Source organism: Pleurodeles waltl, chromosome 6 (genome assembly GCF_031143425.1).
Source record: "Pleurodeles waltl isolate 20211129_DDA chromosome 6, aPleWal1.hap1.20221129, whole genome shotgun sequence".
Classification (NCBI taxonomy): domain Eukaryota; kingdom Metazoa; phylum Chordata; class Amphibia; order Caudata; family Salamandridae; genus Pleurodeles; species Pleurodeles waltl.
In genome coordinates, this window is record NC_090445.1 from 863,551,079 (window position 1) to 863,578,096 (window position 27,018).

General features: G+C 45.2%; 1 protein-coding gene across 1 annotated transcript in view; it reads right to left on the bottom strand.

Annotated features, from left to right (window-relative positions):
* Positions 1-27,018, bottom strand: part of MMS19 (MMS19 homolog, cytosolic iron-sulfur assembly component) — a 493,377-nt gene that overhangs the window by 338,236 nt on the left and 128,123 nt on the right. The window contains exon 6 of the mRNA XM_069239619.1: positions 7,374-7,443. Coding sequence (XP_069095720.1) covers positions 7,374-7,443 — 70 coding nt within the window. The remainder of the gene's footprint in view (positions 1-7,373; positions 7,444-27,018) is intronic.

Consider the following 27,018-nt stretch of genomic DNA (forward strand, 5'->3'; position numbering starts at 1 on the left):
TGTTTGAAATCACTATATATATATATATATATATATACACACACACACACACACACACATACATATACACATATATATATATATATATATATATATATATATATATATATATATATATAGGGAAAATGGCACTTACCCAGTGTACTTCTGTTTGTGGCATGAGACGCTGCAGATTCACATGCTGTGCATTATCCTGCCATCTAGTGTTGGGCTCGGAGTGTTACAAGTTGTTTTTCACGAGACCGAGGGACTCCTCCCTTTCGGCTCCATTGCGCATGGGCGTCGACTCCATTTTAGATTGTTTTCCCCGCAGAGGGTGAGGTAGGAGTTGTGAATATACTAAATGTGCCCATGCAATGGAGTAAGTATGTATGTACATAATGTGTATTAAAATAGTATTGATTTACAAATTTACAATTTTCATTCAACTTATAACAGCTACAGGCTCCCGGGGAGGTGGGAGGGCCCATGTGAATCTGCAGCGTCTCACGCCACGAACAGATGTACATTGGGTAAGTGACATTTTCCGTTCGATGGCATGTGTAGCTGCAGATACACATGCTGTGCATAGACTAATACGCAGTAATCTCCCCCAAAAAAGCAGTGGCTTAGCCTGTAGGAGTTGACGTTTTCTGAAATAATGTTCTTAATACAGCCTGTCCAACTGTGGCTTTTTGTGTTGTTAACACATCTACACAGTAATGATTTGTGAATGTATGAGGCGTAGACCACGTGGCTGCCTTACAAATTTTTGTCATAGGTATATTTCCTAGAAAAGCCATTGTGGCGCCTTTTTTCCTACTGGAATGTGCTCTTGGTGTAATAGGTAGATCTCTTTTTGCTTTAATATAGCAAGTTTGAATACACTTCACTATCCATCTGGCAATGCCTTGCTTGGATATAGGATTACCTGCAAGAGGTTTCTGGAAGGCTACAAACAATTGTTTTGTTTTACAAAACTGTTTTGTTCTGTCAATGTAATACATTAGTGCTCTTTTTATGTCTAATGTATGTAAGGCTCTTTCAGCTACTGAGTCTGGTTGTGGAAAGAAGACTGGGAGTTCCACTCTTTGGTTTAGGTGGAATGGTGATATAACCTTTGGTAAGAATTTGGGATTTGTACGGAGAACCACTTTATGTTTATGTATTTGTATAAAGGGTTCTTGTATAGTAAATGCTTGTATCTCACTTACTCTTCTAAGTGATGTGATAGCTATTAGAAAGGCTACCTTCCAAGTTAAGTATTGCATTTCACAAGAGTGCATGGGTTCAAATGGTGGTCCCATGAGTCGTATTAATACAATACTAAGGTTTCACGAAGGTACTGGTGGTGTTCTCGGGGGTATGATTCTTTTTAATCCTTCCATAAATGCTTTGATGACTGGGATTCTAAAAAGCGATGTTGAATGTGTAATCTGCAGATAGGCAGATATTGTTGTGAGATGTATTTTAATAGAAGAGAATGCTAGTTTAGACTTTTGTAAGTGTAATAAGTAACTTACAATGTCCTTTAAGGAAGCATGTAGTGGTTGAACTTGATTATTGTGGCAGTAGTAAACCAATCTTTTCCATTTGTTTGCATAACAATGTCTAGTAGTAGGCTTTCTAGCTTGTTTAATGACCTCCATACATTCTTGGGTAAGGTCTAAGTGTCCAAATTCTAAGATTTCAGGAGCCAGATTGCTAGATTGAGCGATGCTGGATTCGGGTGTCTGATCTGCTGTTTGTGTTGTGTTAGCAGGTCTGGCCTGTTCGGTAGCTTGATGTGAGGTACTACTGATAAATCTAGCAGTGTTGTGTACCACGGTTGGCGAGCCCAGGTTGGTGCTATAAGTATTAGTTTGAGTTTGTTTTGACTTAGTTTCTTTAACAGATAAGGAATGAGTGGGAGAGGGGGAAAAGCGTAAGCAAATATCCCTGACCAACTGATCCATAACGCATTGCCCTTGGACTGAGGGTATGGGTACCTGGACGCGAAGTTTTGGCATTTTGCGTTTTCTTTTGTTGCAAATATGTCTATTTTTGGTGTTCCCCAGCGTAGAAAGTAATCTTGTAGGATCTGGGGATGAATTTCCCATTCGTGGGTTTGTTGGTGAACTCGACTGAGATTGTCGGCTAACTGGTTCTGAATGCCGGGGATGTATTGTGCTAATAGGCAAATGTGATTGTGAATTGCCCAATGGCAAATTTTCTGGGCTAAGAGACACAGTTGTGACAAGTGTGTCCCTCCTTGTTTGTTGTGGTAATACATCAGTGGTTGAAATGCTTTTAATGCTAGAAACACTGCCCACAGTTCTAACTGGTTTATGTGCAGTTGTTTTTGTTGATTGTCCCATTGTCCCTGAATGCTGTGCTGGTTGAGGTGTGCTCCCCACCCTATCATGGAAGCATCTGTTGTGATCACGTCTTGAGGCACTGTGTCTTGCAATGGCCGCCCTTGGTTTAAATTTATAGGGTTCCACCATTGAAGCGAGAAGTGTGTTTGGCGGTCTATCAACACTAGATCTTGGAGTTGACCCTGTGCTTGCGTCCATTGTTTTGCTAGGCACTGTTGTAAGGGCTGCATGTGTAATCTTGAGTTTGGGACAATGGCTATGCATGAGGACATCATGCCTAGAAGTTTCATTACAAACTTTACTTGGTAGTGTTGGTTTGGCTGTATGTTTAATGTAATATTCTGAAACGCTTGTACCCTTTGTGGACTTGGTGTGGCAATCGCTTTTTGTGTGTTGAGTGTTGCTCCCAAGTATTGTTGTATCTGGGATGGTTGCAGATGTGATTTTTGGTAATTTATAGAAAACCCGTTTGTGTAGAGTTTCTATAACGTATTGCGTGTGAAGAAGACACTGTTGTTGAGTGCTGGTTTTTGTTAACCAATCGTCTAAGTATGGGAATACGTGCATGTGCTGTCTCCTTATATGAGCGGCTACTACTGCAAGGCATTTTGTGAATACCCTTGGGGCTGTTATCCCGAACGGTAACATCTTGAATTGATAGTGCACGCCGTGTATTACAAACATTAAGTATTTTCTGTGCAAAGGATGTATGGGTATGTGAAAGTATGCATCCTTGAGATCTAACGTGGACATGTAGTCCTGTTTTTTGAGCAAGGGAACCACGTCTTGAAGTGTTACCATGTGGAAGTGATCTGATTTGATGAAGAGATTCAGCGTTCTGAGGTCTAATATGGGTCTCAACGTTTTGTCTTTCTTCAGAATTAGGAAATATAGTGAGTAGACACCTGTTCCTTTTTGATGGTTGGGTACTAACTCTATTGCTTGTTTTTGTAACAATGCTTGGACCTCTAGTTGTAACAGGTCTAAGTGTTGTTTGGACATATTGTGTGCTCTTGGAGGCACATCTGGTGGGACATTTATGAATTCTATGCAATAACCATGTTGGATAATGGCTAGGACCCATGCGTCCGTAGTTATGTGTGTCCAGTTTTTGTAGTATGCAGTAAGTTTCCCCCCCACTGGTGTTAAGTGTTGGGGTTTTGTGACATTGAAGTCACTGTTTGGTTTGACTTGTTTTAGGGCTTTGGAATTTTCCCCTTGATCTCGGGAATTGTCCACCCCTATATGAGCCTCAAAACCCTCCTCTCTGTTATTGCCCCTGATAGGTGGGTCTGGTTTGCGAGGTGGACGGCTCTGGTGTTTGCATACGAAACCCCCCTCTAAACTGTGGCTTTCTAAATGTGTCTCTGCTTTGTGGGGACTAGAGCGCGCCCATGGCTTTGGCCGTGTCTGTGTCCTTCTTTAATTTCTCAATTGCTGTGTCCACCTACAGCCCAAACAATTGTTCCTGGTTAAAAGGCATGTTTAACACAGCTTGCTGGATTTCTGGTTTGAATCCTGAGCTCCGTAACCATGCATGCCTGCGAATGGTTACCGCAGTGTTGACTGTCCGTGCTGCTGTGTCTGCCGAGTCTAATGCGGACCTTATCTGGTTGTTGGATATTGCTTGTCCTTCTTCAACAACCTGTTGGGCACGTTTCTGGTGCTCTTTGGGCAAGTGCTGTATAATGTGTTGCATCTCGTCCCAGTGTGCCCTGTCGTAGCGAGCCAGTAGGGCTTGCGAGTTTGCAATCCGCCATTGATTGGCTGCCTGTGCTGCCACTCGTTTGCCCGCTGCATCAAACTTCCTACTCTCTTTGTCAGGCGGTGATGCGTCTCCTGATGATTGAGAGTTTGCCCTCTTTCTTGCTGCTCCCACAAACCCAGAATCTGGTGTCAGTTGCTGTTTTATAAACACAGGGTCCGTTGGGGGAGGTTTGTATTTTTTCTCCACTCTAGGTGTGATAGCCCTCCCTTTCACTGGCTCCTGGAAGACCTGCTTTGCGTGCTTGAGCACGCCTGGGAGCATTGGCAGACTTTGGTAGGAAGTGTGGGTGGATGCCAAGGTGTTGAATAGGAAATCATCCTCTATTGGCTCCGAATGCATTAACAAGATTTTCAGTCCCCAAATTTTGACAGGGGGGGGAGTTACTGCGGACTGGGGGCATGAGAATTTGTTTGGCTATTCATCTTGTTCAGCAACCCAAGAGGCCAGTGCTATACGAAAAGCAGGGCACAGGACCAAGTAAAATTTGAATCTTCTTTCACTCCAAGTGTGGAGCCAGCCAACAGTCAATAACAGAGAAGGTTCATCAGGTGAAAATTCACACTTCTTCTCAAGTAAGACGGGGAGAGAGACTTGCACAGTGTGTGCAGATGTATCTTACAGGCGGTGAAAGGTTTTCATGTAGGTTTATGAGACAGAGTCTTCGTGCTCCTGTACCAAGAGCAAAATAACTGTGCTTTTAGTAGAATTTCCATATCTAGATAGCATGGAAATGTTTATTCTAATATTTTTTTTTAAATTGGATCACTAATGTAGGGTTTGGGTTTTTTCCAATCAACAGCCCACAGTACCAAATGGAGGTTAGAATATGGATGTCCCAACACGTCACGCAAGATACAGAATGAGATAAGCACAATAAATCACTAGCTGCACTGATACTATCCTTTCCTTCAGCTATTGTTTTACATAAATATATTAAATGGGTGAGGAAGTCTCTGCCTAGTCCCAGCTAGCGCGTGAAGCACCCATCCTAAAAATCACCTTACTAATTTTGCATAGCGAGAAAAATCAATTGGCCTGTGCTTTAGCAGAGCTCTTAAATGAGGAGTCTCGAAAAGCAACTTTTCCCAAAATTATTGAAAATGACATACTTGGGAACACTTCTGCCTCAGGTGTCACTTACTACCACAGAAATGTGACATCATGTCATATTTTTGCCAGTGTTAACTTTAGGGTTAGGAAAGGGGACATGGGTGGTCCGAGAGCTGGGCAAAGGGAAGTTACTGAGCAGTCACACAGTTATACTTTATTTAGTTAACAACCACAAATCATACTTTATACCTTTGTGGCTAATCACAAACATTCTCAATCGATTAGGGCCACTACGAGTCCTATCTAGAGATAGTGAGTTAAGTAAGAAAATTGTGTGTGAAAAATACCTATAAACCCAAATATTCCATGCTGGTATCTGGTAAAGACGATAGCCCAAAGTGAACCATTATGGTTTTTACAAAGACTGCAATGTTTAAAACACATGTGCATCCTTCCATTTCACCAAGATCGGCAACTTAACTACTTACCCCAATACAAAATATCAGACTTGAGTCAAGTCTTTTATTAGATTCTTTAGATATCACATACTTTCTCTGATGTCTAAAGTTGTTGAAACTCATCTGGAAGAACCAAAATGCGCTATTTTCCTAAGAGTATTGTGAATACTCTTAGAAGATTATGCAGCACATTGTATCAGCATCTTGGGCACAGGGTGAACTAATTATTTATAACCCTCCTTTACAAAAACCTGCCACTGCTGAATCAGAATTCTTTTTGGGTGCTTATGGGCTCAAGCTCTCACCCTAGCTTTTTCCTACTGTGAGGGATGATTCAGTGTCAACCTTTCTAGTTTCACTCACATGCCACAGAAGTTCCCTTGCCAATCAATTAGTGTGGGTTCTGGGTTAGCATATTTGTTGTTCCTGAAAAACGAGAGGCTTTGTTTCAAGGCACCCCTTCCATAGCACCCAGATTACAATTGTTAGGTTTCCTGGATGGTCATGAATTTGCAGTTAGTAGGCCTTGATAGTCCTGTGATCTCCCCAGTCATCCAAGCCTCCAGCGAGATCCAGCCACTCCTCAGTGTATCCCTCTCTTTTCATGCCTGTAGCTAGTACACCTTACTCTCTCTCGCTCTCTTTCACACCCAGAGGCTGTACAAACTCTGCTGGAAGTAAATGTTTGCTGGAAGTGAAATTCATCACAATGCTGCCTCCGCCAAATGAGGTACTGGGTCTCTCACGTCGCCGGACACATATCCATATTTGTTATAAGGTTAAGATGGACCAATGTCTCTGAGTTCTCTCACACCCATAGAGCCACACAACCTGTATGGCTCACATTATACACAGTACCAGACGTCTGGGAGCATTTACATTGAAACACTAATTGCATACCAACACATTATAGACAAATACATTTTATTGATTTTGATTTGATTTTTCTTCACATTCAGTTTAAAAATACATTTTAAAAAAGACTGACAATTCTATGCAAATCCATGAAGCAGCATGTCACGGTTTTCAAAATAAATCCATGATAAATCATATTCATTTACACCCACGATAATGTACCCAATTCTTATAATTCGCTTTTCAAAAGCTCTTAATGCCTTAATGGGTAATCTCATCCACTGAAAGACTATTTTGGGTCAAACAATTTTAAATTATTCATCAGATTTCCCAACTTAGGACAATACTAGTTACACAGCCATCAGCAAGAATCGAAAAATCTGAAATTAAGCATCTGACAAGCAGTCAACACTTGTTTCGTGGTGTGGTGTCACTTCTTCAGGGCTCACTTACAACCTTCTCACCACCTAGGTAGATATATCCATTCCATATTCCTTATTAACTCCTCTCCTTATCTCGCAATTCTAAAGGTAAATTTCCTCACATCCCTTGGGTGGTCCCTGTATGGAATGTATATCCCTGATTTCGGATTTTTGCGATTCTTGCTGATGACTGTGTAACTATTTTCGAAGGTTCTAAGCTGCAGAATTTTAAACCCAAAGAGCTGTGTCCCTTACTCCCAGGGCCTGAGAAATTGCAATAAATACAGAGCAATCACACATTATGCTAAACGTGTATCTCACCCACTCAAATACTGATATTAGTTAACAAAGCCTGATCAGTGTTAATGGGTGCATCCTTGTTATATTATTGACTGGTATTATGATGCATTTCGCCAAAGATCTGGAAATGCAGTCTATGGTGAAAAAGCTCACCCAGTGAGTGCTCGTAGACTACAATTCTTACCATCTTCTCTGGACTGCATGAAGTTAGTGATGATTACATACACAGTGTGGCGGTCCATCTGCATAAGCGACTACAACAAAATGGAAAAAGATTTTATTAGAACAATATTATCCTATTGGAACATATTCAAGATCTTTGGAAACCTTGGCATACACAATACTTATGAGAGCAAACGTTTAACAATATTGTATGAATGTATGAACACGGTCAGGGTCCTAGGAATGTATACAAACTACATAGATTGGTTTTATAAAATAACCATATGCTTCAATGTGTTATGATGGTTAGTTTTTCTGTTTTTAGTTCAATGATGTAATGCCAGACATCAAAGTAGCCCTGGCTACAGTATAGCATTCACTATGTATGACATACAGTTAGTAAAATGAATGAGAGTCAAAATTATTATCCTATCTGAAAACAGATATATCAAATTTTGCAGTACTAATTATACACTTTCTCCCTTGTAAAATATTTTGCCAAGTGTTGTGTGTAACGAAGATGTTTATTAATCTGCTTAAACAAATTAATAGTGTGCCTCGACTAACTACGCATTAGTGAAGGCTAAACCAAAATCTAGCCCCTTTCCATCAAAAAGTCCCTCCTCAATTTGCAAATATTAATAGTTTATTGTATTCTATGTCCAACGATGTTCCATTAGTCACAAGCAAATTTCTAAAACAACAAGTAAAGTATTGTTAAGTCTTCTCATCTGATCAACCTTGACGTGAACTGTGCACTTTTTGAGCGAGCATGCATCTTCTTGGTTCACTCATTGACAGTACAGGCAAACTGAACTCTTTCTGAGCTCCTATCCAGAACAGATATTCCAAGCGATCACATTCTTTTACCGTGTCAATTTATATTAGCACATAGTTTGCCAACTCATCTTTTACTCTTATGCATGATATAAGGAATTATGTGATTTGAGGAGTTTCTACTCACAACAGCTACAACCTATTCAGCTTGTATAAGTTGCCGAAATTGCTCCCTGTAGTATATCCCCAACAACGTTTTTTAGCATCTTCAAAATTGTATTCAATAAACAGACATGGTGCTAAAAAGTATAATTTCCTAGGTCTGTGGAACTCTGCAGCGTTGGGGATGTCTCTCCTCAGCTAATAAAGCAAATGGATATAAAGAATAAAAACTTCGATTTGAATATGACGAATGGGTAGAGGTCCTGGCCTGTCCTGTGAGAGATCCTGAGACGCAAACAAAAGTCAATCTTTTGTATATTGGTACCCTACCAAAGCCCTTAGGTTAATAGTTTTGCAGTCTCCAAAATGCGGCAGAAACTCTAGGGAACAAAGGGTCCATACATTTACATGATATTACACTACCCTAAGTTGAAGACATTTTGGGCACAAATATTCATCAGGCCCTCCTGAAGTTGTTGGTGAGGTAGAAACAAACTGTGAAGTAGACAGCAAAATATAGAGTATGAAGGACATGCATAGCTTGACTTATTGGCAGAAACGGCGCACATAAAAAAAAAAGTCTAGCCGTGGAGGTGAACAAAACAACTGTTCTATTCTGAGAGGTCTATATGGCTCTGCGGCCTGTCAATATACAAAAACATGCGTACGTAAAATATATAAACTAATTGGCTACCAACTAACAGTGCTAAGAAAAAGGGAGGCAGGGGAGTTGTCACCTACATCAAGGCAATTTAGAACATTTGGGTTTCTCGAGTGTATCAACAACCTGGGGACACCAGCCCAGATGAGTGAAAATCAAGTCAGATGTGCCAACTTGGGCATTTGGCATCAGCATTAGTACACAGATAGGTTTCTAACCTCAATGAGTTTATACTAAGGGAATACATGTTCAATGAAGAGAACTTAAATCATCTTGAGTTTGTAATTGCGTGGAGAACGAAATAAGAATTTTATTTGAGTCTCTTCCTGATATAAAAGTCTATGTATTGTGCCACCCTCAGGGACCACTCACCTGGCACATGCAGACTGCTGTTGCAGGCTGCGTGTCTTGGTGCAGTGAAAAGTGAAAACACGACATGGCACACAGCCTGTGCGCCCTGACCCCTAACATTGCATGCAATATTTAAGTCATCCCTACAGCAGGCCTTACAGCCCTAAGGCAGGGTGTATTATCTGAGAAAGCAGATATGCCCCTGCTATGTCTTTGTCAATTCTTAGACATAGTGAGTGAACAGGGAAGCCATTTAAAGCACATGTGCTGGACACTGGTCAGTACATGTTCCCCAGCTACATGATGTCTTCACTGAAAATAGGGATGTTTGGTATCAAACATCTTGTTTTAATAAACCCTCGCTGATGCCAGTGATGAATTTATTAATACATGCACCAAGAGGGCACCTTAGATGTGCCCCCTAAAAATTACCCATGTGGGGACTGACTGGTTTTAGCCAGCCTGTCACTACCAGACAAGATTGTGGCCTCCTAGGGTGAGAGCCTTTGCTCTTGGGCAGTCAGAAACAAAGCGTACTCTGGGAGAGATGTTTACTCACCCCACCCAACAGGATGACCTGTGAATCTGCATTGCAAGGCAGGGGTCTTCAAAGAAGCCCACCACCTTTGGTATGCAGATCTGGCTTCACTCAAAGGAGGGATGTCGACCCCTCCAGGGTCTATTTGGCACTGGGAAAGGTGAGAAATTTAGTGTTCAGAGATGTGAGTCCAGCCCTCAGAGGTCAAGTCCGCCTCCAAGGTGAGCTGCCTGATGTGGACACCACATTTAGACATCTGCCATCTTGGTTTTGGCATAAGTAGGAATTCCGAGACAGGGTTTGTCCACTTCCCACAAGAAGTGGCCATCTAGGGGGCGTAGTTACCACAGGGGATAGTCCCTTGGATATTACCCTACACTCCGCTAAACTCAATATTTATGGCTGCCCCTGGTACCATGAAATCAGATTCCTGCCAACCTACGAAGGACACTCAAGAGCCGCAAAAGCAAAGCGCAAGGAAGAAGCACCTGACTTGGCCCCGGCCCTACCAGCCTGTCTGCTGTTCTGGCCAATTTGTGCCAAAGGTGACTCATCCTACATGCCTGGGCAGTCTACCTGCCTTCAACAAAGACCCAGGAACTCCTGTGGCGCAGTGGAGATGCTTCATTGAATCTTGCAGACACCCTAAGAGACCTGAGAGGACTTCGGACCGTGAAAACCCGACACCGGAAAGCACCACTGCACCCGCGCCGACTAGCCTGAGCTAAATTGGGCCACGAGTATCAATCTGGTCCCCCGGACCTCCAGAGACAAAGCCCACCTTGGACTTGCCCACGATGGGCTCAATGACATCACCTGCAGTACCTGCCCGCAGGCTCCTTCAACCGTGAGAGCTCCCGGTGGAGAAAACTCAATGCCTCACGACACCTCTGCATCCGTCACCTATGGAGAAGAGGTCCGAAGGTGTCCCTCGACCCCAGAGCATCTCAAAACCTGAACCCACCTGTTAGTTCTCCTCGACTAGACTCCCTGTCCAAATCCTCAGCCTCTTTTCAACTGGGCCGATCCCCATTGACTAACATTGGGCGCTCAACTCTGTACTACACCTGTGCAACTGGATGCTCCAGTGCCGGTCAGTGTGACCTGTTGGTATGGCCCTGACCCTTGCCCAATACTTACCATAAGTCCAGGAGATTGGTCCTGTAAGTCACTGTACAATACCAAACGCAGTACTTGTTTTTCTCTCCATAAGATAACATTGCTGCTTCTGAACAATGCAATGACTGTCGACTTTTGAAACCTGAAAGCATTTTTCTTGCAATATGTACTTACCTGATCGTATTGATTCTGTTGCCTATATATATATATATATATATATATATATATATATATATATATATATATGAAGATCCTTGTTAATTTTGTAAATTGGTGTGGTTGTCCTTATTGAGTCGTGTATCTCATTTGTTGACTGTGTGTGTATTTGCAGATGTCTAACACTACTCTTCTGATAAGCCTAAGACTGCTCGACCACACTAGACTCTTTGCACGATATATCTCATTTTGATATACCATATATAGAGCCAGCTTCCAACAAGCATGCTTTTCGTTTTCCTTCAGTTTAAAACATTTAAATAAAGATTATAAACAAGAAAGCAGAAGCCTCTTGATAGGAACCTTCACTAATTTGCCCATAAGTGTCTTCCTGCTTGAGCTGCAAGTGATATTAAAGATCACATCAGCAACCCTTCATTATAATTGCTATTAACCACTTTCTATTTTCATTTAGGTTTTTTATTCCAGTTGAACCGGTTTTCCTTGCTATTTGTCTAATGAAAGCACTTAGATTATAATTCCAACGCTGTGCTTCAGACATCTCTTTTTGCAAAATCCTAGAAAGTTATGAATATACAAATGTTTCTATTCACTTGTCCGTTAGAAAACGGTAGGAAGGCATATACCATACAGACACAGAGCAAGCGATGTGTGAAGGAGCTATATATGCACTACTAGCACAAGTATGTGTGATCTCATACTCAGGCACGCTTCGTGCTGTGACACTGCATCATTCTGGAAATTAGTCCAGTATTCACTTTTACTCGACCGGGGGGGGGGTATTATTTGCACCTCATGGACTATCTATTGCATAAAAGCCTTAAAAATAAATACAACTTCAGGCCCCCTGACACTGATGTTTTACTTTCTGCGGCTGTCAACTTAGTCACTTGCTTTAAAACTGTTACATGCTCGGGGCCTCCCAAACATATTTACTGGCTTGCTCAACTATTAACCAGGCAGCGCTTGATGGACATAGGCAGCTTCTAAAAGTAGGGGGAAATTAAATACCTGAACTTTATATTAGAGAAAAGTCAGATTACACTGACTGCTCCATGTAACAAGAAGGGCAAGCAAAAAAACACAGCATCAGATCGCCAGACAAGATTAGTACACTCTAATAAATCATACTGGAATAGAATCAACCGACAAGGGTGAGATTAAATAAGTATATAACAGGTTGTTTAGAATAGCCACACCTGCTACACACCGAGGACGATATAACAGTGCTCTTTCTGACACTTCCAGATGACACCGTCAGGCTTATTATAACGGAGTCAGCTAGCCCCTAATTTTAAGTTCAGATGTGAAGAATTAAAAATGTCATTGCGTTCTTACTTCTGAGCACGTTGGGGGTCACTCTTCATAGCAGCCATAGGATGGAGAACGAGGTCTTCCAAAATATTCTCATATTTGGTAACATTGTACTGGAGTTTATGTTGTGGTTAAGTTGCGGGATGTGTGGGTGTGTATATATATATATTTACACACACACACACAAACACACACACATACATACACACACAAACGTAATATATGTCTCTGAAAATAACTGAATACCTTCATATTGGTCTTGAGCTATCATTTTGCTCGCTTCTAGTATTTCTAGCCATGTCTCTCCCAATCATGAGAACACAAGATCTCATTTATTTTGGTGCCTTCTTGTGTAATACTTCATATAATTCAGCTTTTCCCTGCTCAGAGAATCTCTACATTCTTTGTATAACACATTACCTGCATCTCCAATCTACTAAGGAAAAAACCTGACCCCACCTTTTGCTCAGTCTAAGCCCTGTAGAAGCCACCTCAGTCCTCACACATCAGAAGAATGTCTAGTGAACAGTTAGCAATTTAAAGGTACAGCTGGAGAAAGAATTTAGATTGACTTATGATAAATGGTAGTCCCTTGTTTTCCGACATTTAATAGAAACAGAAATGCGCTCATTTAATAATAAAGATATTATACAAACGTTGTGTGTAACAAGATAGCTCTCATTGAGCAAAGTCACCAAAAGAACCCGGCACTCGCTGTCAAATGGGGCCCAGAAACCACATGCATTTTCAAGTGAAACTGGATGAAGGTTATTTAGTGACCAGCTGCTAGGGGCCAGAACTTCACTCTAGGATACACAGAAAAAACCCCACTCCTACTTAATTTTACAAATGGCAAGTTTTCATCGGAGCGGAGATCTGAGGAGGTAAGAGACAGCTTTTCAATCCACAGTTCACTTACCTGAAAGTAAAGATCAAAACAATTCTACCGGGATTCTGAAAATTAACCGATACAGACAATGGGAAGGTGTGTTTACACTGCCCGTAACGGATTCCAAACAGCAAACAACTTGAAATGCATGATTATTCAATGAATAGGCACTGGTGTCCATTTACACTTGTGTAAGTATGAAGTGTTAATTCTGTACCTATCAAGCCATCAAATGCTTGTACAGAGAATTAAGCCATACATGGTTCCAGAGTAGAACTTTCTACGTACACAGACCGACACCTTATTGAGGTTCAACCTGTGCATAAATTCCTTTGTCTGTGTTATACTATCAATAAAGTTAATCAATTATAAATTTTTATGTGTACAAATCTGCAACGCTTAATACCAGTTGCTGACCCCTAGGAACTCGCTTAATTTCGGATTATGCCCTCGTTTCATAGCTATTGGTAGTACTTTTACCTACACATTGCTTCTAGCATTCTACCATTTGACTGAAATATTCACTATCAAAGAGATGTTTGTTCACATATTTGATGAGGTTCCATAATGAAAATGTCACTTACCCAGTGTACATCTGTTCGTGGCATTAGTCGCTGCAGATTCACATGCTTAGCACAGTCCGCTGCCTGGTGTTGGGCTCGGAGTATTACAAGTTGTTTTTCTTCGAAGAAGTCTTTTTTGGTCACGGGACCGAAGGACTCCTCCCTCTTCGGCTCCATTGCGCATGGGCGTCGACTCCATCTTAGATTGTTTTCCCCGCAGAGGGTGAGGATGGAGTTGTTTGCTATAAATAGTGCCCATGCAATGGAGTGAATACGTATGTACATAAAAAGTTTATAATAATTATTTACAAATGTACAAATGTTTAAGATTTAAGATCTACTTCTAAACGGCTACAGGCTTCCCGGGGAGGCGGGAGGGCACATGTGAATCTGCAGCGACTAATGCCACGAACAGATGTACACTGGGTAAGTGACATTTTCAGTTCGATGGCATATGTTGCTGCAGATACACATGTTTAGCATAGACTATAAAGCAGTTACCTCCCCTAAAAGCGGTGGTTTAGCCTGTAGGAGTTGAAGTAGTTTGGAATAATGTTCTTAGTACAGCTTGGCCCACTGTAGCTTGTTGTGCATTTAGTACGTCTACACAGTAGTGTTTAGTAAATGTATGAGGCGTAGACCAGGTTGCAGCCTTACATATTTCGCTTATAGGAATGTTTCCTAGAAAGGCCATTGTAGCACCTTTCTTTCTGGTTGAGTGTGCCTTTGGTGTAATAGGCAATTCTCTCTTGGCTTTAAGATAGCATGTTTGAATACATCTGACTATCCATCTAGCAATGCCTTGTTTAGAGATTGGATTTCCTATGTGTGGTTTTTGAAAAGCTATGAACAGTTGTTTTGTTTTCCTGATTAGCTTTGTTCTGTCAATGTAGTACATTAGTGCTCTTTTGATGTCTAATGTATGTAGTGCCCTTTCAGCCACGGAATCTGGTTGTGGGAAGAACACTGGCAATTCTACTGTTTGATTTAAATGGAATGGTGAGATTACTTTTGGTAGAAATTTTGGATTTGTTCTTAGAACTATTTTATTTTTGTGTATTTGAATAAATGGTTCTTGTATGGTAAATGCCTGTATTTCACTTACTCTTCTGAGGGATGTGATTGCAATGAGAAATGCGACTTTCCACGTTAGATATTGCATTTCACAGGAATGCATGGGTTCGAAAGGTGGACCCATGAGTCTTGTTAAGACGATGTTAAGGTTCCATGAAGGAACTGGTGGTGTTCTTGGTGGTATAATTCTTTTTAGCCCTTCCATGAATGCTTTAATAACTGGTATTCTAAATAGAGACGATGAATGAGTAGTTTGTAGGTAAGCAGATATTGCTGCGAGGTGTATTTTTATAGATGAAAAAGCGAGATTCGCTTTTTGCAAATGTAGTAAGTATCCCACCATGTCCTTCGTAGAGGCATGCAATGGTTGGATTTGATTGGTATGGCAGTAGCAAACAAATCTTTTCCACTTAGATGCATAGCAGTGTCTAGTGGAAGCTTTTCTAGCTTGTTTTATGACCTCCATACATTCTTGTGTGAGGTCTAAGTGTCCGAATTCTAGGATTTCAGGAGCCAAATTGCTAGATTCAATGATGCTGGGTTTGGATGCCTGATCTGTTGTTTGTGTTGTGTTAACAGATCTGGTCTGTTGGGTAGTTTGACATGCGGTACTAGTGAAAGGTCTAGTAGAGTTGTATACCAAGGTTGTCTTGCCCATGTGGGTGCTATCAGTATGAGTTTGAGTTGGTTTTGACTCAATTTGTTTACTAGATATGGAAGGAGAGGGAGAGGGGGAAAAGCGTATGCAAATATCCCTGACCAACTCATCCATAGAGCATTGCCTTGTGATTCGCGGTGTGGGTACCTGGATGCGAAGTTTTGGCATTTTGCGTTTTCTTTTGTTGCGAACAAATCTATCTGGGGTGTTCCCCAAATTTGAAAGTACTTGTTCAGAACTTGGGGGTGAATTTCCCATTCGTGGACTTGTTGGTGGTCTCGTGAAAGGTTGTCTGCTAGTTGGTTTTGGATCCCTGGAATAAATTGTGCTATTAGGCGAATGTGGTTGTGAATCGCCCACTGCCATATTTTTTGTGTTAGGAGACACAATTGTGTTGAGTGTGTTCCTCCTTGTTTGTTTAAATAATACATTGTTGTCATGTTGTCTGTTTTGACAAGAATGTATTTGTGTGTTATTATGGGTTGAAAGGCTTTTAACGCTAGAAATACTGCTAACAGTTCTAGGTAATTTATATGAAATTTTGTTTGGTGTACATCCCATTGTCCTTGAATGCTGTGGTGATTGAGGTGTGCTCCCCACCCTGTCATGGAAGCATCTGTTGTTATAACGTATTGAGGCACTGGGTCCTGAAATGTCCGCCCTTTGTTTAAATTGTTGCTGTTCCACCATAGAAGCGAGAGGTATGTTTGGCGGTCTACCAACACCAGATCTTGAAGTTGACCCTGTGCCTGTGACCATTGTGATGCTAGGCACTGTTGTAAGGGTCGCATGTGTAGTCTTGCGTTTGGGACAATGGCTATGCATGATGACATCATGCCTAGAAGTTTTAGCACAAATTTTGCTTGTATCTTTTGGTTTGGAAACATAGCACTTATTACCTTGTGGAATGCTTGCACTCTTTGTGGACTTGGAGTGGCAATTCCTTTTGATGTGTTGATGGTTGCCCCTAGATATTGTTGTGTCTGACACGGTTCGAGGTGTGACTTTGTATAGTTGATGGAGAAACCCAGTTTGTGAAGGGTTTGTATGACATATGTGGTGTCGTTTGTGCACTTTTTTACTGTGTTGGTCTTGATTAGCCAATCGTCTAGGTAAGGAAACACATGTATCTGTTGTCTCCTGATATGTGCTGCTACTACTGCTAGACATTTTGTGAATACTCTTGGTGCAGTTGTTATTCCGAATGGCAACACCTTGAATTGGTAATGTATTCCTTTGAATACGAACCTTAGGTACTTTCTGTGAGAAGGGTGTATCGGTATATGAAAGTACGCATCTTTTAGGTCTAATGTGGTCATGTAATCTTGCTGTTTGAGCAGTGGAATGATGTCTTGTAGTGTGACCATGTGAAAGTGGTCCGATATGATGTAGGTATTTAGTGTCCGGAGATCTAATATTGGTCTTAATGTTTTGTCTTTTTTTGGAATTAGAAAGTACAGGGAGTAAACTCCTGTGTTTTTTTGTTGTACTGGTACTAACTCTATTGCATCCTTTTGCAGTAGTGCTTGAACTTCTAGTCCTAAAAGTTCTAAATGTTGTGGTGACATTTTGCGTGTTTTTGGAGGGATGTTTGGTGGGAATTTGTGGCATTCTATGCAATAGCCATGTTGGATTAATGCTAATACCCAATTGTCTGTTGTAATCTGCTGCCAAGATTGGTAGAATTGGCTTAGTCTTCCCCCCACTGGTGTTGAGTGAAGGGGTTGTGTGACTTGAAAGTCACTGTTTAGGTGGAGGTGTTTTTGGAGTCTGGAATCTTCCCCTACTCCTTGGGAATTGACCCCCTCTATATCCCCTGAAACCTCCCCTTTGGAATGAACCCTGATATGGTGTGGTTCTTGTTTGTTGGCTGGTGGTGTCTGTGGGTTGGCCACGAAACCCCCCTCTAAATGGAGTTTTTCTAAAAGAGCCTCTGCTCTGCGGGGAGTAGAGTGCGCCCATGGCTTTGGGCGTGTATGTGTCCTTTTTAAGTTTTTCAATGGCTGTGTCCACTTCAGGGCCAAAAAGTTGTTTTTCGTTGAAGGGCATATTAAGGAGAGCCTGCTGGATTTCAGGTTTGAAGCCTGAAGTGCGGAGCCAAGCGTGTCTCCTTATGGTGACAGCAGTGCTGACTGTTCTCGCTGCAGTATCGGCTGCGTCCAGTGAAGAGCGGATTTGATTGTTTGAGATTGTTTGTCCCTCTTCAACTATTTGCTGCGCCCTTTTTTGGTATTCCTGGGGAAGATGGTCTACGAGAAGTTGCATCTCATCCCAGTGTGCGCGGTCATATCTGGCCAGCAGCGCTTGAGAATTTGCGATGCGCCACTGGTTGGCTGCCTGTGATGCTACTCTTTTTCCTGCCGCATCAAATTTTCTGCTTTCTTTGTCCGGAGGTGGGGCGTCGCCAGATGTATGGGAATTTGCTCTCTTGCGAGCTGCCCCTACTACTACGGAGTCAGGTGGTAACTGCGAAGTAATAAACACTGGGTCTGTGGGTGGTGGTTTGTATTTCTTATCCACCCTTGGGGTGATGGCTCTTGATTTTACGGGCTCTTCAAAAATTTGTTTTGCGTGCCGTAACATCCCTGGTAGCATTGGGAGACATTGATATTGGCTATGTGTAGCCGAGAGGGTGTTAAATAAAAAATCATCCTCTATAGGATCGGAATGCAGTTGGACATTGTGGAATTCTGCAGCCCTAGCCACCAGTTGCGAGTATGAGGTACTGTCCTCTGGTGGTGACGGCTTTGTGGGGTATGAATCGGGATCATTGTCCGGCACTGGGGTGTCATATAGGTCCCAAGCGTCTTGATCCTGATTATCTTGACTTATGGTAGTTTGCGCTGGTGAGTGCATTTGTGGCGGTGTTTGTGCCGGCGATGCCTGTTGTGGTGGAGAGGGCGGAGGCGTGACTTTTTTAACCACTTTGGCTTGTGGTTGTGCGTCATCCTTAAGAAGTCCGATCCTTCTTTTCCTTATTATTGGGGGAAGGGTTGATATCTTCCCTGTGTCTTGCTGGATGTACAGTCTCTTTTGTGTGTAGTCTGATTCTACACTTTGGAGCTCTTGTCCAAATCTGTGCATCTGGCCACTTATTCCTTGTTCCTCTGTGTAGGATGAAGGTGTGGAACTTTTCGGCGCCGAGAGAGAATCTTTTTTCGGCTTCGGCACCGACAGAATTTTTGTGGATTTCGGCAGTGTGTCTCGGTGCCGAGGTTTTTCGGTGCCGGCATCTTGTTTTTGCCTCTCGGAGCCGCTATCTCGGCTCCGAGGTTGCTCCATGGCGGTCCCTCGACCGGAGTCGGGTGTCTTCGCTATGGGCGTGCCCTTTTTCGGCGCCTTCGACGGGTCGCCGGTCTTATGGGTCGAGCCATGGCCTGTTGGCAGTGGCGTCCCCTGGGCTTTTGCCTTCTTGATGGTTTTAATTTTCGACGTCTTACTCACTGTTTGTTGCTGTTGTTCGACGTCGGAGTCTCCGGATTCTGATTCCGGAACCGAGAAAGTTTCCTCTTCGTCATCGAAACGTTGTTTTGTTGGCGTGGACGCCATTTGTAGACGCCTGGCTCTTCGGTCCCGGAGTGTTTTTCTGGACCGGAAGGCTCGACAGGCCTCACAGGTATCCTCCTTGTGCTCGGGGGACAAGCACAAGTTACAGACCAAGTGCTGATCTGTATAAGGATACTTACTGTGACATTTTGGGCAGAAACGAAATGGGGTCCGTTCCATCGGCTTCGATGTCGCACGCGGTCGGGCCGACCAGGCCCCGATGGGGGAATCGAATCTACCCTAAAGTCTTCCGATGATCGGTGTCGATGTACCTAACTATCCCGATACCGAACGGAACAATACCGACGCTTTTTTCCGAGATTCTGACTAACTTTCCGAACCGAAACACGGAGCGAAAAGGAATACGTCCGAACCCGACAGCGGAAAAAAACAATCTAAGATGGAGTCTACGCCCATGCGCAATGGAGCCGAAGAGGGAGGAGTCCTTCGGTCCCGTGACCAAAAAAGACTTCTTCGAAGAAAAACAACTTGTAATACTCCGAGCCCAACACCAGGCAGCGGACTGTGCTAAACATGTGTATCTGCAGCAACATATGCCATCGAACACCACGTTATTTGTGCACAATGTGAGGTCCCCCCTTGTTCTTCTTTCTTGTACAACAATTTTTAACAACGTTTATCACTTTTAGCGGTCAAACAGGTCAAGATTCAAGTGAGTAGAATTCAAGTGAACGCAATCATAAATATCACGCCAGTCTTTATAGAGTCCAATTCCATCCAGGATTTATTGGATCACATCTTCTGATAATCAATAACTTTCATGAAGAAACATCTTGAGCCAAACACATTGAGCCAACACGTGTTTCGTCTTGGGATAGTCCTTTTGTCCCCAACGACTTCTTCAGGGCTAATCTCAAATAATCATGAGTTATTTTAAAGTGTCCTTATTTTGACTATGTAGTACATCAAAAAGGTATACATTTACTATCCTCGAATCTTAAAAGTTCCTAAATTTTTTTTGATGGGCGAATATTTCAAGGCTTCTATAATCGTAAACAGATCAAACAAGGTGTTCCCATATTAAGGGAACGCTTTCCAGCGAGTGCGCACATTGTGTTTATCATTGTTGGGTTTCTTAGAACCTTTAAGGGAGGGGTGTTTTCCCTTGTGTAGGTAACCCTAAATGAGATTTTTGGCCAATTAGCTTCCTGAGCGCCATCAGTCCCCTTTTCTTTACTCCCAAATTCTCTTCACGTTATTTGTGCAAACTGATTTTTTTTATTATGTTCCATGTGGTAAACCAAGATGATAAGAACCAGATTCACGGAATCACTTTGTATCAAATAGGACCTACACAATATGCCATGAATGTCCTTAAATTTACCTTTAAATAGCTCCTTAGACGTTAAAGAAAATAAGGGACATTATTTATTGTGTTTCTTGTATCTTCCCACAACCCATGAACACTATAGAGTTGTACCAGTACTGTGGTTTATTTGCAACCACAAACCTTAAAACTCTCCATTAGTTCCTTTAATGTACAGTAACACATTAATCACTCTATTGCACCTCACACCCTTGACTGGGCAATCGTGCCAGTAAGTCAGAGTTAATGACAAAGTGATAGCATTCTGAATTTTGGGAATCCATCCCAAATCAGTAGGGATGAGACTGTTGCTTACTGCCCTTAGAATCAGATACATTTCTTCATAACGCTACCGGATTACGTTATTTCACTTCAGGTGGACACTGTCTCCATGCCCCACAAATCATTACCAAATAGTGTTCTAGATCAACAGCCTCCTGAAGAGTTAGATCAACAGTGATCAAATCAAAATCAAATCATTAGCATTTATAAAGCGCGCTACTCACCCGTGCGGGTCTCAAGGCGCTAGGGACAAAGGGGGTGGTTATCGCTGCTCGAACAGCCAGGTCTTTAGGAGTCTCCGGAAAGCGGAGTGGTCCTGGGTGGTCCTGAGGCTGGTGGGGAGGGAGTTCCAGGTCTTGGCCGCCAGGAAGGAGAAAGATCTCCCACCCGCCGTAGAGCGTCGGATGCGAGGGACGGCGGCGAGTGCGAGGCCAGAGGAGCGGAGGGGGCGGGTGGGGACGTAGAAGTTGAGCCGTCTGTTGAGGTATTCCGGTCCCTTGTCGTGGAGGGCTTTGTGTGCGTGGGTGAGAAGTCGGAAGGTGATCCTTTTGCTGACTGGGAGCCAATGCAGGTGTCTCAGGTGTGCGGAGATGTGGCTGTTGTGGGGTACGTCGAGGATGAGGCGGGCTGAGGCGTTTTGAATGCGTTGCAGGCGATTTTGGAGTTTGGCGGTGGTCCCAGCGTAGAGGGTGTTGCCGTAGTCCAGGCGGCTCGTGACGAGGGCGTGGGTCACGGTTTTTCTGGTGTCGGCGGGGATCCAGCGGAAGATCTTGCGGAGCATGCGGAGGGTGAGGAAGCAGGCGGAGGACACGGCGTTGACTTGCTTGGTCATGGTGAGAAGGGGGTCCAAGATGAAGCCGAGGTTGCGGGCGTGGTCTGCGGGGGTCGGTGCGGTGCCGAGGGCCGTGGGCCACCAGGAGTCGTCCCAGGCGGACGGGGTGTTGCCGAGGATGAGGACTTCAGTTTTTTCAGAGTTCAGCTTTAGGCGGCTGAGCCTCATCCAATCTGCGACGTCCTTCATACCCTCTTGTAGGTTGGTCTTGGCGCTGGCGGGGTCCTTGGTGAGGGAGAGTATAAGTTGGGTGTCGTCGGCGTAGGAGGTGATGATGATGTCGTGCTTGCGTACGATGTTAGCGAGGGGGCTCATGTAGACATTGAAGAGTGTCGGGCTGAGTGATGAGCCTTGAGGTACGCCGCAGATGATCTCAGTGGGTTCTGAGCGAAACGGAGGGAGGTAGACTCTTTGGGAGCGGTTTACGAGGAAGGAGGCGATCCAGTCCAGGGCCTGGTCTTGGATCCCGGTGGAGCGGAGGCGGGTGATTAGGGTACGGTGACAGACGGTGTCAAAGGCAGCCGAGAGGTCAAGAAGAATGAGGGCGACTGTTTCACCGTTGTCCATCAGGGTTCTGATGTCGTCTGTGACTGAGATGAGGGCGGTTTCAGTGCTGTGGTTGGTTCGGAATCCGGTCTGTGAGGGGTCGAGCAGGTTGTTGTCTTCCAGGAAGGTGGTCAGCTGTTTGTTGACGGTCTTCTCTAATACTTTGGCTGGGAAAGGCAGAAGGGAGATGGGGCGGAAGTTTTTCAGGTCGCTCGGGTCAGCCGTAGGTTTCTTTAGTAGGGCGTTGACTTCGGCGTGTTTCCAGCATTCGGGGAAGGTAGCAGAAGAAAAAGAAGAGTTGATGACGGTCTGGAGGTGCGGGGCGATGATGTTGTCGGCTTTGTTAAAGATGAAGTGCGGGCAGGGGTCCGAAGGGGCGCCGGAGTGGATAGAGTTCATGATGGATTTGGTTTCTTCCGTGCTGATGTGGGTCCAGTTGTTGAGGGTGATGGTCGGGGATGTGGGTTCGGTGGTGTTAGGTTGGGTCTGGTGTCCGAAGCTGTCGTGGAGGTCGCTGATCTTGCGATGGAAGAAAGTGGCGAGGGATTCGCATAGATCCTGTGAGGGCGTGACGGCGTTGGCGTTGGCGCTGGGGTTGGAGAACTCCTTGACGATGCTGAAGAGTTCTCTGCTGTTGTGGCTGTTTTTGTCCAGTCTGTCGGTGAAAAAATTCCTTTTGGCAGTGCGGATCAGGTGGTGGTGTTTGCGGGTAGCGTTCTTGAGGGCGGTCATGTTGTCAGCGGTGCGGTCCTTGCGCCAGGCTTTCTCAAGTGCGCGACAAGTTTTCTTTGATTCTTTGAGGGTGTCAGAGAACCAGAGGGGTTTCTTGGTGTTGTTCTGTCGCTGCGAGCGTTTGAGGGGAACAAGGTTGTCTGCGCAGTTGGAGATCCAGTTTGTGAGGTTGAGGGCTGCGACGTTGGGGTCGGTGGTGAGGGTGGGTTGGTTGGTGGCGAGTGCGGCGAACAGTTGCTCTTCAGGGATCTTGTTCCACTGTCGGCGAGGGATGGGTTGAGTGCGGAGGTGGCGGGTCTCGCGTCGGAATGTGAAGTGGACGCAGCTGTGGTCGGTCCAATGAAGGGCGGAGGCGTGGCTGAAGAAGACGTGTTTGCTGGCGGAGAAGATAGGGTCGAGTGTGTGTCCGGCGATGTGGGTGGCAGTGTTCACCAGTTGTTTGAGGCCGAGGTTGGCGAGGTTGTCGAGCAGGGTGGTGGTGTTGGGGTCGTTGTTTTGTTCCAGATGGAAGTTGAGGTCGCCTAGGAGGATGTAGTCCGGTGAGGCGAGGGCGTGCGGGGAGATGAAGTCGGCGATGGTGTCGCTGAAAGGGGCGCGAGGTCCGGGAGGACGGTAGACGAGGGATCCTCTGAGGGTGGTCCTCGGGTCGGTGCGAATCTGAAAATGCAGGTGTTCAGCGGCAAGAGGGGAGTCTTCAGTGGAGGTGGTGACGCTGATGGAGTCTTTGAAGACGATGGCGATGCCTCCTCCTACTTGGTTGGTGCGGTCTTTCCTGGAGATCTTGTAGCCTTCGGGGATGGCGGTGGCGATGTCTGGAGCAGAGGAGGCGTTCATCCAGGTCTCCGTGATGAAGGCGACGTCCGGTGCTGTGGAGTCTAGGAGGTCCCAGAGTTCAACGGCGTGTTTGTGAACGGAGCGAGCGTTGACTAGGATGCACTTGAGGTGGTTGATGGCGCGTGGGCTTGTGGTCGTAGTTGTTGCGTGGTGGAAGATGCGTTTGCAGGAGTTGCAGGCGAAGGGTCCATGGGTGCGTTTGGGGTGAGCTTGGAAGCAGGTGTTGGAGCGTCCTGGGTTGAGGGCATGGAGGGTGGTGGGGTCATAGCGGATCATCGGGGCTTGGGAGCGCTGGGGACCAGGGGTCATGGCGCTGGGCGCGGGCCAGGCGCAGACGGGCGCAGACGGGCTTGCCTCTGGTGCGCCTCCGGCGCGCCAGCGGCGCACCCGCTGCACGCGCCCGCTGCGCGGTCGCACAGCGGCCGCCATATGAGGTAGGATGGGGGGAGGGGGGGAGGGGTCAGCTGGGGGCGAATGGGAGCTGGGGGGCGGGGGTGTGCAGGAGGTCGAAGCGGGAAAGCGCGAGGGAGGGGGGGACAGGTAGAGTGAGAAGAGCTGGGGGAGGGGGGTTTAAGGGTGGAGGGGGGAGAGTGTTAGGAGGTTTAGGAGATTAGGGAGAAAGATAGGTGTAGGGTTGTGAAGATAGGGGAGGGGGGGTTGTAGAGGTGGGTGAGGGTGAGAGGTAGAGTGAGGGGATAGGAAGATAGGTAATAGAGGGGGTGGTGGGAGGGGGGGAGAGATAGAGAAATAGGTAGAGAGAAAAGGTAGATAGAGAAATCGATAGATAGGGAAAAAGATAGAGAGATAGGAAGATAGGAAGATAGGAGGAGGTGGAGAGTGAGGGAGTTGGATAGTGGGATAGAGAGATGGAGAGATAGGTAGATAGGAGGAGTGAGGGAGGTAGAAAGTGAACGGGTTAGATAGGGGAGATAGAGGGGGGGATGCGAGTGGGGGAGGGGGATGAGGCAGGAGCAGGAGGGCAGGCGCGGGGAGAAGAGGACGGAGGAGGCAGAAGAGCCGAAGGCAGAAGACAAGAAGAAAAGAAGAACAGAAGAAAAGAAGAACAGAAGAACAGAAGACCGGAAGAGCAGAAGACTGGAAGAGCAGAAGACACACAGAAGAACACAGAAGAACAGAGAGGAGTACAGAAGAACAGAGAAGAATACAGAAGAACACAGAAGAATACAGAAGAAGACAGAGGAAGACAGAGGAAGACAGAGGAAGACAGAGGAAGACAGAAGAAGACAGAAGAAGACAGAAGAAGAGAGAAGAATACAGAAGAACACAGAGGGAGACAGAAGAACACCGAGGAAGACAGAAGAACACCGAGGAAGACAGAAAAACACAGAGGAAGACAGAAAAACACAGAGGAAGACAGAAAAACACAGAGGAAGACAGAGGAAGACAGAGGAAGACAGAGGAAGACAGAGGAAGACAGAGGAAGACAGAAGAAGACAGAAGAAGACAGAGGAACACAGAAGAACACGGAGGGAGATACAAAAAACGAAGAAACAGGGTGCAGAATACCACAGCAGAAGATGAGGAAGAAGAGAAGAGGAGAGAAGACGGGGAGAAGAGGAGTACAGAAGAAGAATACAGACGAGGAGCGAGGAGGAAGAACAGAGAAGAAGGAAAGAGGAAAAGAAGCAGGAGCAGGAGAGAGGGTGAGTAGCGCGGGGCAGAACGAGGGGCTGGGAGGTACTTACTGTGGGGTGGGTCTCAGGAACTCAGGAACCTGGAGGAGCTGCAGCGGCAGGGGGAGCGACCTAACCTTGGGTCAAAGGTCGCTACCACTGTCGCGCAGCGGCCGCCATATGAGGTAGGAGGGGGGGGAGGGGTCAGCTGGGGGCGAATGGGAGCTGGGGGGCGGGGGCGTGCAGGAGGTCGCGGCGGGAAAGCGCGAGGGAGGGGGGGACAGGTAGAGTGAGAAGAGCTGGGGGAGGGGGGTTTAAGGGTGGAGGGGGGAGAGTGTTAGGAGGTTTAGGAGATTAGGGAGAAAGATAGGTGTAGGGTTGTGAAGATAGGGGAGGGGGGGTTGTAGAGGTGGGTGAGGGTGAGAGGTAGAGTGAGGGGATAGGAAGATAGATAATAGAGGGGGTGGCGGGAGGGGGGGAGAGATAGAGAAATAGGTAGAGAGAAAAGGTAGATAGAGAAATCGATAGATAGGGAAAAAGATAGAGAGATAGGAAGATAGGAAGATAGGAGGAGGTGGAGAGTGAGGGAGTTGGATAGTGGGATAGAGAGATGGAGAGATAGGTAGATAGGAGGAGTGATGGAGGTAGAAAGTGAACGGGTTAGATAGGGGAGATAGAGGGGGGGGTGCGAGTGGGGGAGGGGGATGAGGCAGGAGCAGGAGGGCAGGCGCGGGGAGAAGAGGACGGAGGAGGCAGAAGAGCCGAAGGCAGAAGACAAGAAGACAAGAAGACAAGAAGAAAAGAAGAACAGAAGAACAGAAGAGCAGAAGACCGGAAGGACTGAAGACCGGAAGAGCAGAAGACCGGAAGAGCAGAAGACACACAGAAGAACACAGAAGAACACAGAAGAACAGAGAGGAGTACAGAAGAACAGAGAAGAATACAGAAGAACACAGAAGAACACAGAAGAATACAGAAGAATACAGAAGAAGACAGAAGAACAGAGAAGAATACAGAAGAACACAGAGGGAGACAGAAGAAGACAGAGGAACACAGAAGAACACAGAAGATCACGGAGGGAGATACAAAAAACGAAGAAACAGGGTGCAGAATACCACAGCAGAAGATGAGGAAGAAGAGAAGAGGAGAGAAGACGGGGAGAAGAGGAGTACAGAAGAAGAATACAGACGAGGAGCGAGGAGGAAGAACAGAGAAGAAGGAAAGAGGAAAAGAAGCAGGAGCAGGAGAGAGGGTGAGTAGCGCAGGGCAGAACGAGGGGCTGGGAGGTGGGGGGTACTTACTGTGGGGTGGGTCTCAGGAACTCAGGAACCTGGAGGAGCTGCAGCGGCAGGGGGAGCGACCTACCCTTGGGACACCCCCTGAGACACAGCCTTGGTACATTTTCTAGATCATCCTCTAGAACATAGCCCGCAGCTAGGTTTTCCAGACCGCGTGGCACTAAGGGTTTCTTAGTCAATGTGGAAACCCAAGACAGAAAGCCAGTTGGACTGCAACCACCCCATAACCCAATGAGTAATATTTGAATGAGAAGTGTTTCAGGTAACAATCATTCCTATGAGAAATCAAGATAGATAGTGGAATCCAAAACATCCTTCAATAAGGAAAAGCACATCAAGAACACTAGGAAACA